Source organism: Drosophila ananassae, chromosome XR (genome assembly GCF_017639315.1).
Source record: "Drosophila ananassae strain 14024-0371.13 chromosome XR, ASM1763931v2, whole genome shotgun sequence".
NCBI classification, from domain to species: domain Eukaryota; kingdom Metazoa; phylum Arthropoda; class Insecta; order Diptera; family Drosophilidae; genus Drosophila; species Drosophila ananassae.
In genome coordinates, this window is record NC_057932.1 from 19,876,835 (window position 1) to 19,889,374 (window position 12,540).

The 12,540-nt window shown below is 42.1% G+C and overlaps 1 protein-coding gene across 3 annotated transcripts in view; it reads left to right on the top strand.

The window, feature by feature from the left end:
* The window catches only part of LOC6498787 (serine-rich adhesin for platelets), a 20,337-nt gene that overhangs the window by 3,796 nt on the left and 4,001 nt on the right, over window positions 1–12,540 (top strand). Inside the window, exons 1-9 of one of the 3 annotated variants that reach the window (XM_032452423.2) lie at window positions 3,244–3,299; window positions 8,716–9,465; window positions 9,532–9,863; window positions 10,135–10,209; window positions 10,273–10,726; window positions 10,791–10,890; window positions 10,948–11,046; window positions 11,124–11,471; window positions 11,535–12,509. In XM_032452423.2, coding sequence (XP_032308314.1) covers window positions 3,253–3,299; window positions 8,716–9,465; window positions 9,532–9,863; window positions 10,135–10,209; window positions 10,273–10,726; window positions 10,791–10,890; window positions 10,948–11,046; window positions 11,124–11,471; window positions 11,535–12,509 — 3,180 coding nt within the window. In that variant the 5' untranslated portion in view covers window positions 3,244–3,252. Of the gene's footprint in view, window positions 1–3,243; window positions 3,300–8,715; window positions 9,466–9,531; window positions 9,864–10,134; window positions 10,210–10,272; window positions 10,727–10,790; window positions 10,891–10,947; window positions 11,047–11,123; window positions 12,510–12,540 lie in introns of those variants that run through there. The other 2 variants (XM_032452421.2, XM_032452422.2) reach the window with 2 other exon arrangements.

A 12,540-nucleotide genomic window follows, 5' to 3' on the forward strand; every position in this document is an offset into this window, starting at 1 on the left:
CCCCCAGCAGCTCTCCTCTGAATGGGATGCAAAAATTATTTATTATTTTTCGTACGAGATTCTATAAAAAGTTGAGTGTGACGTCAGCCAGAGGTATCACTATATCTATATGCTATAGTGTAGATTATTCCAAAAAATATAGGTTATTATTTTGCATTGATCTATCAGGCTTTAGGAAAAGAAAAGAAAAAGGTCAACCTTGAGAAAATGATTATTAAAATTTCACTTTTCGACTCGAATTCTATCAAAAATTTCATTGTTTGGACTTTCTTTTCTTTAGAGGGAAGTTGGTCACGTTTCTTCAGTTTGCATGTGCAATTTTCAAATTTTCAAATTACGTGCCAGAGCTAGAGCTTGGAGTAGAGAGCTCTTGATGGCCAGTTAAGTGCCATCTGATTGAACCAGAAACTCGGCATTTAGCTGTTATTTCTTAATTGGCAACACAATTAAATTGGCACAGATGTTGCGAAATGTAATTAAAAACCCTTGGCTATTGAATTATTGAGAATATGGTTTTAATATGCAAAACGCGAACGAGCGAACGAGCCAACCAGCCAACCATCCAATCCAGTCACCCACAAATCCACCCACTTTGCGGCATTGCGTATACGCAGTGTGTGTGGTTGCATATGAATATCTCGCTTATGAAGAAATAAATCAATTTTTTTTTGCTGTTTTTTTGTTTCTTTGCTGTTCACTCTTTCCATTGACTAATCGAATTGAAAAATGACACTAAACGAATAACCGCATAACCTTATTGCCAGACGACAGAGTGTGTAAATGGACACCTCCTCGTTGGTGTAATAATAATAAAAAAAAAATAAAATAAAAATAAAAAATAAATTCGTAAAGATTGGCTCCATTGTTAAATGATTACAATAAATTTAATTGAATTTTTCTCGCATTTGTGTGACAAAGAATGGAGCAATTCTGGCAGACAGCGAGTCGTCTTCCCCCCAGAGAGATACAGATACAGATACAGCTTGAGATACAGATACAGATTGAAATTGAGACATCTTGAGATTGAGATCTGGCCCTCTGGAACTCTCGAGCCTTCTTACATACACTCTAAAAAATATCTATTATTTTTTTTTTTTAGTAATATTTTAATAAAAATCTCATATATCCCTTAGATTAGGCCAGTTTAGGTTCATCTGTTGACCTATAACCTTTCTAGCCCACATCCTTTGGCCATTTTGTTTGCTTGCACATTTCAGTCAGTCAGTCGATTGATTGATTGACTCATTGATTGATTGATGGATGAGTGTGTATGGCGAAATATGTCATCGGAAATGCAAAACTCAATTTTTGGTGCGTGGCAATGAGTGCACGGTGGTCTCGATTTTCTTTTTTATAATTTTATAATTAATAAAATATTAAATATATTAAAATTAATAATTTTTTATTGAAGTTTTTATATTAATACTCTTGTAGAGAGTAGTATTATTTTATCTACATTTTTAGTAAAAGATAGAATAGATATATTGGTATAGAGCCTTGTCCGCTTGTCCGTCTGTCCGTATATTAGTTTCTAACTCTCATAAATCTCTTATTTTTAAACCTATTGAGCTGAAACTTTAAACAAATCATAATTTAGTCATAAGCTACTATATTTTATAGGAATTCCTGGAATCTGATGTCTATATTCTATAGCTTTTCTATAAACAACTGATATGAAAATCTCTCTTAAAAGAAACCTTTTTAAATAAGATAGCTTTTCTTTATTTTTCTTATATTTATTTCGCTTTTTTTTATGAAATCAATAATAACTTTAAAAAATCTATAAAATAATAAATTCTAGAAATAATTTTTAGGCACAAATTTTGGCTCTCCAGCCCACTGTCCACGTTGTACAAATTTAACTACTCGACGCTGCGACGCTACGTATACGCCCTGTGGTTTCGGGTTGGGTGGGTCCACCGCTGGACTGGTCACCCCCTCTCCTCTCACCACTCTCCCCTCTTTGGGGCCCTTCTGGCCCCCACCTCCCCCCTCCATCCGCTCTCGGCAAATAAGTAAACAAGGCAAGGTTAGTCCCAAGGAGGGCGGGCAAAAAGGGGAGGGGCGCATATTTGGTCAGTCGGTGACTGATAGTGATATGGTGCCTGCCCTCTCTTTCCCTCCCTTCTCTCGCTCTTCGCCTATCTCTCTTTTTATTTTCGTCAGCCATCCTTTGCAAACCCACTGTGGGCTGTGGTTCTCCGCCCTTCCGCCCTTCGCCCACTTTTACTTTATTTTTTTCATTTTTTTTTTTTTGCAGTTATCTATTTATTGCTTATAAAATACAGTGATCACCTGATATGTGATATTGTTATTGGGCCATAAATAATTCCAGTAACTAATTTATTTATTTTCTTTTGATACAAAATAAAAAAAAACATATATACATATATTATTATTATAATTATAATTATTTTGGAATAATAAATATTACTTTTAACATAATTATTTTTCTAATATTTAAAATAGTTTTTGGGACTAGGTCTAGTTTGGAAATAGAAACTTAAAAATTGATTAATTTTGTAATAAACCCTAAAAAAGTTAAAAACTAAAAATTCTCTTTCCCTCTTAAAATACCAAGTACATCATGCCAATAAACACTGTATTAAAAATAGTTATTATAATAAAAAAAATAAAAATAAAAAGGAATCTCTTGGCAGAGCAGTCGGTGGGTTGGATCCCCCTCCCCTACCCCCCTCTTCAGTGACCACTGCCCACTCAATAATGGGTGTCATTCAATTGGTGAGCCTCTGCTTCTGCCTCTGCCTCAGTCTCTGCCTCTGCTTACACCTTCCCTTCCGCTCCCAGTTCTCTCTTAATACAAAAAAAAAAAAAAAAATATTCATACATACAAAGCCAATTTTATTTTTTTTTTCACATTTTTTTCTCCTTTTTTTTTATTATTATTATTTTGATTTTAGTTTAGTCGCATGGACTTGGCGTAGTACTTTAGTTTAGTTGACGATGGCGAGCGGTTCGTGCAGATTTCAGAATTTGTGATTCGCGGCAAACGAATCCCTCGTTTTTCATTAATTTTTTCATTTTTTTTTCGCTTCTCATTTACTTAATTCCCATTTTGTAACTAATTTAAAAACATAAATAAACACAAAGAGATATAGTTTAGAGTTGAAATACTCTCGTGAGTGCTGGTGTCTTTTGTTTTTTTTTTACATACACTGCCAGAAAAAAGGAATAGGAATCAAAATGTATACCCTACCATTTCACAAAAACAAAAAACCCATTCTCATCCACATGAAAATGATACGATTCGAGATCGAGGCGACTCATGAAGCCAACAGGTTGGGTCATTTTTTTATGATTTTTTTAAAACAAAAAAAAATTGCATGTATTATCTGTAATTTTTTTCTCAGTGCATTCGGCTTAGAGACCTTTCTCAACAAGGTATCTGAATATTTTCGCTTAGACCTAGAGTTCAAGTGATTTACTTTTCTGGGTTCCAAAGTAAAGAAAGTGACTTAAGAAATTATGAAAAAAATATTAAATAAAATAAAAAATAAAACAAAAAAATATAACAATGGACGTGACTTGTTTTAAAAAGTTGGCAAAAGCTTTTGGCCTTCAAGAGTTTTGAAATCAATGAATGAGTTTCATTTTATAAAGAAATACTTCCTTAAATCTTCACTTTCTCAAACACTTTCTTTTGAATATATATTTTTGTCGAAGATATCTTTAAGAGAGGCTCTTCCTAACTATTCTCTGTAAACTGTAACACTTTTGTAGATTTTATTTAAAAAAGAAAACAAAGAAATAGATACTAAAATTGTGCAACGATTGCTAAAAACAATCGATATTTTCGATAACGAAACAAAAAAAGGCACAAGTGGGTGTAGGATGACAGGTTCTAGTTCGCTCTCCCTCTCTCTTCTGCAGCTGTCCCGCTCTTCTGTCACTTATCAAATGTGTCAACAGTTTTTTATTTATGACTTGTTAATTGCAAAGAGTCGCAAGAGTTGGCAAAACGCAAATCAGACAATGAAAAAAAAAAAAATAAATAAATAAATAAAAATTACCACAATGGGATGGATGGCAACGAGCAGACAATAAAAGCGCGAAATTCCTCACAGGGAGACAGAACAGAGACAGGAAGAGGGCCCTCCACAGAGCGAGCGAGAGAGAAAAAGCTCCTCCCAGAGCTAGAGCTTATAGATATCAGTCTTTTGAATATATATCTGAAAGTATGTGTATCTGTATCTGTATCTGGGTACGAGCGGGTATTTGCACCCTTTATAGATACGGCTAATTCGCTTGCCGCCTTTTATCGATATCCGACAAGAGTTGGATCCGGGAAAAGGGGGGGCCTCATGGGTTATGGGCGGAGCGGATATAGTGTGTGTTCCGTGTCTATATGGGGTTGAATCAAATCGAATTGAATTGTATGCGAGTCACTTGTGTCAATGCTTCTGCCGGATCACAGGCACTGAGAGAAATTTTAGGAGAGAAGTTGTGCCTACTTCTGGGCCTTGAAACTCCAATTAGTGTGACCAACGTTGACTTTAAGGCAGGATTTTCTTTTAGGCTTTAGATGATTTATTATCTATTATGTTTTTAACACTTTTCTCGCGGTGTAGAACCTATCTGTCAAATAAATATTATACACTCAGCTTATGCATAGATAATAAAATGCCACCGAGCACCAAACACTCCCACTGCCGCCCACTCGTGCCTCCTCCTTGCCTCCTCCTTGCCCCTCCTTCCATGCAAAAGAATCGCACATTGATTTGATGGAGCCACGCGCTCTTCCGGAGAATTATTTTTTTTTTACCGTTTTTCTACCTGCTCCTCCTGATGTTAGACACTGGGAGAAATATGGGAGTTTTTTGGGTGGGAAAATAATTTAGAAATAGACTTTAAAAAATGTATTTGACTATATTAGTAGCTTAGAACTTAGTTCTCAAATTACTTGTATTTTTTTCTCTATAATGTTTTGAAAAAATATTAAATCTTCTCTTAATTATATGCTCATAGAAATATATCTAAAAGAAAGCTTAGAAGAATTCCCCCAAAAATATAAATCCTAGAGTTTAAAATTTATAATAATTCTCCAAATTTATAAAAAAAAATAATTATCAAAATATTCAAACATATTTTACCTTCCATCTTAACCAATATTTTCAATATTTTATTTAATTCCAAACTCTCTTAAATTTGCCTGATAATTCCCATGCCCCATCCCACTGTGCGCCGAAAGCTAGGCAATGGAAAAATCGTGCGGATGTGTACCTTGGGATGTGTGGATGAAATTCTTTTATTCTGCGACTTTTGAAATATGATCCGGTGGCGATAGAGGATATGTCGAGGCGTGCAGAACAAAAGGGGTTAGAGTATAGTAAGGGAGGGGGTAGGAGGAGGGGGGAGATGGCATCTATCTATTCATTACCTTTTGACCTTGACAGTCTGCCGGGTTTCTGTGGAGTGTGGAAGTGTGGGAAAGGCTTTTAAAAGCGAATTGAATTAAATATCCTTGCGCTTCCTTGCGCATCTCAGTCAGAGTTGGTCTCTATGGCTATGCTGTGTGTTGTGTGTGTGATGGCAACTATTTTTAGCTTTGAACTTTCATTTGACAATCTCGGAAAATGACAAAGATTGAGGGTGGACTGAGTGTGGACTGAGTTGGGGGGGGAGTGTCATAGTTAAACTAATTTGCCATTTCTAGTGCCACCGCAACGCAAAGCAACTTCACAGGCAAATGCCTCTTTGTGCCGCACATGGAATTCAATTATTATAGCTTCTCTCTGCCACTGCCACTTAAACTGCGACAAAATCTAATTTTCCTAGGCCTTCCGGCACTGCCTGCCCTCTATACTGAGTACCTACTGTATCCAGCAACGAGCATGTGGGAGGTTGAATGTAGAATACAAAAAAAAAAAAAAAATGTAAATATCCTCTTGTATTTTTGCATATTTTCCAAGCTTAATTTTCTCCTGTCAATTAGCGCATGTCAGTGGGAAAATTGTCGAGAGCCACTACTACTACTCTATATTGACCAATTCGATTTCCTTTTTTCCTCCTCTGGTCGGACGGTCCGTCAGTCTAATCTCTGGAAAATTCCATCGAATGCAAAGAGTTATTGGCTGTTGTGGCATTCTCGGGCTTTTCATTTCAATAGAATAAATACTGAGTTCAAGGTGGCCTTCGAGGGGGCTTCGTCAGGGCTAATCAGCAGTTCTTTGTCAAGGTTTATTTTTATTCCAGATTTATGGATATTTCTCAGAAAGATAGTTAAGTGGAGGAGCTAGTGGAGCTAGGAGCTAAAGGGCTGTAGTATAAATGGCATTTAAGTACAAATTTAAGGAAATATAAATAGGACATAAATAATAATTAATTTAAATAACAACTCCTCGGACTTCATTCTTCTAAGATTTTCTAAATCTAACTTGAAAAGACTGAAATGAAAATACTTTGTACCAAAACATTCAAATACTAAACGTGTGTGATGCAATTTTGAGCCTCTCTCCTCGCTTCTCAAAAGTCTAGCTGAGAAGGATATCTTAACGCCCTCTATCTTTCGCGTTTCTCATCTAGCATTTAGTTTTAAATGAAAAAATAAACAAAGAAGTATTTAAAATACAATTAAAATACAATACAAACTATGTTAAAAATATTATTACAAATGTTTCTAAACTTTATTGAAAAGAGAGTAGTTGCTATATAGGCTTCATATATAGTGTTTTATATAGTCCAGAGCTATATACTCTCTAGTTTTATAGTCCAGAGCTATATAGTCTCTAGTTTATGGACATTTTGAAAGAAAAAACTATGATTTATACTCGGAGCAATTAAGCCCTACATTGGCCATCAGGCCTTGGTTTTCCGTTTTATTTATTTTGTGGTCATTAGAGCTAGAGCCCAGAGTCGGAGTCGAGGCGCCCAGACCAGGTTGTTGCACATGCCCCAGGGAAAGGGGAATAGTTTTCAGTTTTCCGTTTTTCAGTTTTTGTTTTCCGGCGAAGCTAGTGTGAAATTGCAGCCCCTTCTGCCGCCGCCCGCCGCCCGCCGCCGGCCATGTCAAGTGCATTGTTTGGTGTCCGATTCGAAGAGACCGAAGTGGCCCGACACCCGGGGGCGTTATGCTCGGTTGATAATGAAACAGAAACAGAAACACACACACACACACACCTCTCATATCAACTCTGACATTTATAAATGTATTAAAAGTTATAACAGTTGCAGACTAACAAAGAGAAGGTCAACTTTTCGCACCAAAAACTATCACTAATTGGAGTTGAAAATTCGGTGGAAAATGCATTTTGTTTTTAATTAGAAATTCAAGCCTGACTTTTGGCTGGATTTCGTTATGGATCCTGCCAGGTGTGTCCGCCAGTCTTCAGTTTCAAGTCATATTTTTCAAATAGAGTTTATAGTTGAAGTGTTTACATTGAAGTTACAATAGAAAAGTGCTTTGGCAGAACACCTGTTTGATCGGAAAGTAAATCCCAAAGACCTCAGGCTTAAGTCCGACTGCAGAAATCTTCTAAACCATCAAACAGTTGCAATCGAAATCTCCACTCGGCAACCCAATTAAATTCCCCCCTTCAAAATAATATTCCTTAAAAATAAATCCTAAAAAATAGCTAATAGTTAGTGAGCCTTAAGTGAATAGTGAACTGTGATGGTGGCCTTTTGTCTCTGAATGCGGAATTTCAAAATAATATTTCCCTTTTTTTGTTTTGAATTTTTTTGTTTTGTCTTATTTTTGAGTTGAAATCATGACTCGAATATCTGATCACTGAAAATATTACGCATTCGCCGCGTATGACGACAAAAAATTAAGTAAATTAAGTGACTGCCTGATGAGGGCACGTGCCAACAAAAAAAATATATTTTTTCAAAACAAAAATTAAGAAAAAAAGGCGTTACTTTATTTGGCAGTTTGCCAATTTGCATTTTTTTTTTTAAGAGTCTTGTTGACAAAGTTACGTTGTTTTTTAAAGAAATTAACACAAAAATTGCTAGTTCTGTCAACTATTTAAAGTGTTTGTCAAAAAATCAAATAAAAAGATTAATATTTTATTTTTGTAAACCAAAGGCCATCATTTGGGTAGTTTTTTTTTGTGAGAATTTGAGTTTAAAAACATGTATTTTTTATTCTTGGTGATTTGAATTTATTTTTTAGTGGCTCTGCAATTGCTGAAGGCTTTGCAGCATTGTGTTTTTGGCCAGAGTGGCAGTTACAATCTCTCCGAGTTTAATAAGAGGTCTGTTTTTTAATTTAAGTCATGTAATTATAATATTATTATTATAGTTACTGGGAAATAGTAGAATTTTTTGTTTGGAAATTGTGTTTTGAGTGGAAATTTTATCTAAAATATCACAAAAATCTCTAGATATAATCTCTTAAAAACTGGGATTATAAATTATATTATTAAAAGGAGTAACTAAAATGTATTTCTTCAAAGAAAATATGGGAAATCGGAAATGGTTAAAAAATGTTAGGGGAACCAGGCATATAAAATATACTATGAGATGTCAGATACTCTATATATTATACTCTATATATATATACTCTATATATTATACTCTATATATATATACTCTACATATTATACTCATTTATTAATTAACTATAATTTTCTACATTTTATAAATACTATTAAATGTTATTTCCACTCTTTAACAATAAGCACCTTGATCATCAACACTTCTATTAAATTACCTTATAATTAAACTCGAACATATCCCCTTTTTTTCTCGCAGTGTCAATCAGCCGGCAAATCTAACAGTATTATCGGCCGGACCGGCAACGAGCACGCCCCTGCCCACCGCCCGACAGCCGAAGCCCTCCAGTCAAGCTCTGTACGCCGCCGGACCAAGTTCAGCGGCCGGCCAGGTAGCCACTGGATCAGCAGCAGCAGCAGGAGCAGGATCAGGACATGGCCAAGGAGGAGGAAGAGGAGACAACAATGATCTAATGATTCGACTGCGGGAGTCCATCAAGCAGAAGGAGGAGTTCCTCAAGTCACCAGTGCCGCCGTCGATGTCCTCCTCGGCAGGCTCACCCTCGACAAACGGCAATCAGTTGCAATCCTCGCCAGCTCAGCAGCAACACCATCCTGCCACCCAGCAGCATCAGCAACAGCAGCAGCAGCATTTTTTTCCACCAGGCGGTCCTGTACAGGTGGTGCAGCCACCGCCTCGAAGGAGCCACCAATTGTTGCACAAACAGCAACAGCAGCAGCAGCAGCAGCAGCAGCAGCACCTAAGCTACGACATGTACTATTCCGGAGGTAAAGTGCAGCAGGTGCAGAGATCCTCGACAGCGCCAGGAAGCGTTAGCCACCAGCACTACCAGCAGCAGCACCACCAGTTGCAGCAGCAACACCACCAGATGCAACAGCAGCAGCAGCAGCAGCACCACCGCCAGGTGATGCTCAACAACAATGCCAAGTACGCCAAGGATCTGGACTACTTTGAGACGCTCCAGGAAACCGGAGTGACCAACAAAGTGTAAGTAACAGAACTTAAAAAATAAAAAAATAAAATATTAATTCTTTAATTCTTAAATCCTTTCAGTTTCGAGCGGAAACTGGTATCGCACATGTCCAAGGGATTCGATCCCTTCAAGCCGCTCTCCATCAACACCAGCGCCATGGAGTCCTCCGGAGGGGGAGGCATCGCCACCACCACCATCGCCTCCTCCTCATCGACCAGCACGACGGTGAAGAAGCAGAGCGTCCTGTACGACTCCCTGCAGCAGCATCCACTGGCCAAGCTGACGCACCACCAGCATCAGCAGCACCACCAGATCACGACGGTGGATGGACAGACCGGGAGTCGGATGGAGCTGCACAAGGCGACGCTGGCGAACGCCACCATAGATCCGATTCCGCCGGCGGCAGGGAACAGTGAGTGTTCTTGGGGTTCTGGGAAGTGGATGGAGGTGGCCCCTCCCGGGGTCTGGATATAAATATTTACCATTGGAGACACCTGGGCGGAGTAACCCAATCCCTGTCCCATGCTTGCTTGCCCAGTTTGTAAACACCTCTTGGTGTGGAAGTGTTTATGTTTCTGGGGAGGATCGGATATCGCTGTCCAGTCCCTCAGTTTCCAAGCTAAGCTGCCGAGCCGAGTGGTTTCCCATTTCTAACTGCCCTTCCCCTTCCCTCTCACTTCCAGAATACGCCTCGTTGCCGGAGACCTCAGTGAGTGGCAGTTCGGTGGCCACTTTGGCGGACATCGCCGAGAGTAGTGGTGAGTAGTGTGGAGTGCCCTTTGATGCAGCTACCTTATAACTGACTTGTGATCCCTCTCCAGTTACCTACTCAGCGGCTGGCAGTGTGGAGACACCCACCGGCAGTGTGGTTAGGCGCTACAAGCCCATCTCCTCCAGTTCCTTTGACGAGGGCAAGCCCATGCGCCGGATCTCGTATCTCCGGGCCACCAACAACGAGGCCGACTTTAATGCAGAAGCTGCAGCCGCCGCAGCAGCCGCCAGTGGGGGAGCTGGAGCAGGAGTATCCTCAGAGGCCACCGGGCCAGCTGTCCCCACTATCAGTGCCCCCGTTTCCATGCCCATTCCGGTGGCCGCCGTGGTGGAGCCGCAGAAGACGAAATCCCTGGTGGAGGAGCATCCGGATCCCACGTACGATGTCATTGGTGGGACAGGCGGTGGCCATGAGTTCATAGAGACGCCCAATGGCCTGGAGGATGTGCGTCTGTCGGCCCACGGCAGCCGTCGGGCCTCCATGAGCAGCGACATGAGAAGCAGGTGGGTGGCAGGACTTCCATCTTCTCTTAGCCTTATTTTTAATCCTCTTGGTAATCCTCTCCAGCATCCACATCGATGCGGAGCTGAATGGCAAGTATGTGCCCAACGAACTGGAGGCCTTCGAGACGGAGATCGAGATCAAGTCCTCCTGCATTAACGGAAAGGTAAGCTGGAGCTCTAATCCTCCAAAGAAATCTGATCAAGATCTCCACTCTTTCCAGCGCATGTCCGAGTACCGATCGTGGCGTCAGGTGAAGCTGGAGATCAAGGGAGATCTGCTGCGCATCTACTCAGGCCGTCACGGAAAATCGGAGCATAATGTAGGTATCCCCTAGGATGGGCTAGGATAGATCCCCCCAGCAGCTCCCTAATCCATAATCTTCCCAATCTCCCGCAGGTGATAGAACTGGATATTAGAAACTTTAAGTTCTTCGACGAGTCGCTGGACAAGAAGAAGTACTTGATTCGGATGCAGTCGAAGCCCTCGCCCACCGGCGCCCACCTGGCCACCCTGGGCAACGAGCTAAACCTGGAGGACGGGGGGCACGGGGACAAGCTGCTCACCTCCTCCGGCAGTAGCTCGGCCAACGAGCCGAGCGGATCGGCCCTCTCCGCCTCCACGTCCTCGTCCACGACCAGCAGCAGCGGTCCCTACACGGAGATCCTCTTCAAGACCAAGAGCAGCAACGAGATGAAGCGCCTCTTCGGACTCTTGCAGTGGAAGGACAGCCTGAACTACGATGATGTAAGTTGGTCCCTAAGGAGTCAGAAGCCACCACTAACCCACTCTCCCTCCCACTCGGAACAGGACCATCAGGGCAAACAGTTGGCGGAACCCCAGAAGACGGCGGCCAGTGCCAGTTACCTGGACGATCTGCCGGCCGGAGGAGTGGCTGCCGGGGCGGATAGCTCCCCGCTGAGCTCCCATTCCGGCGGCCTGGCCGAGGCGGCTGGCGGCCACCATCATGTCTCGGCCCTGCCGGCCGCAGCCGCCATCGTGGCCGCCACCAGTGACTCCATTTCCCCGGTGATGAAGGCCCGCAAGTCCTCCTCCCACAAGCACATACCCGACAAGGATCTGGGCTCGCCCAAGTCCAAGAACTGGAAGGATCTGCTCTTCCGACGCGGCGGCGGCGGCAGTGGCGGTGGCTCTGTTTCCCACCACGACCTGGCCTCGCCCTCCTCCTGCCCGGCCAAGCAGTTCGGCTCCATCGGCGTGCCCCTGCGCAGCTGCCCCATGTCCAAGCAGTTCCCCTGCGTCCCCCACCTGGTGGAGGTCTGCACGAATATCGTGGAGACCAAGGGCCTCAGTGTAGTGGGGATCTATCGGATTCCCGGGAACAAGGCCGCCATATCGGAACTCTCCGAGCTGGTCAACACCAAGGACTTCCAGTTCGAGAGCTGTGCCACGGACGTGCGGTGGGAGGACGTGAATGTGGTGAGCAGCCTGCTGAAGCTGTTCATCCGCAGCCTGCCGGACGCCCTCATGCCGGCCAGCTACTACATCAACTTCATCGAGGCGGACAAGAAGACGGGTCTGGAGCGGATCGTGCTGCTGAAGGAGATCGTGGAGTCGCTGCCCCGCCACCCGTACGACACCATGAAGCACCTGATCCGGCATCTGTGCCGGGTGAGCGACAACTGCGAGGTGAACCGCATGGAGCCCAAGAACCTGGCCATCATCTTTGGACCGTCGATCATCCGGACGCCGAACGATACCCTGGAGACGGCTGTGAAGGATATGAAGCACCAGTGCAGGATCGTAGAGCTGCTGGTGACACAGGTAGGGTGGAGGAGAGTGCCAATCCCTGCCA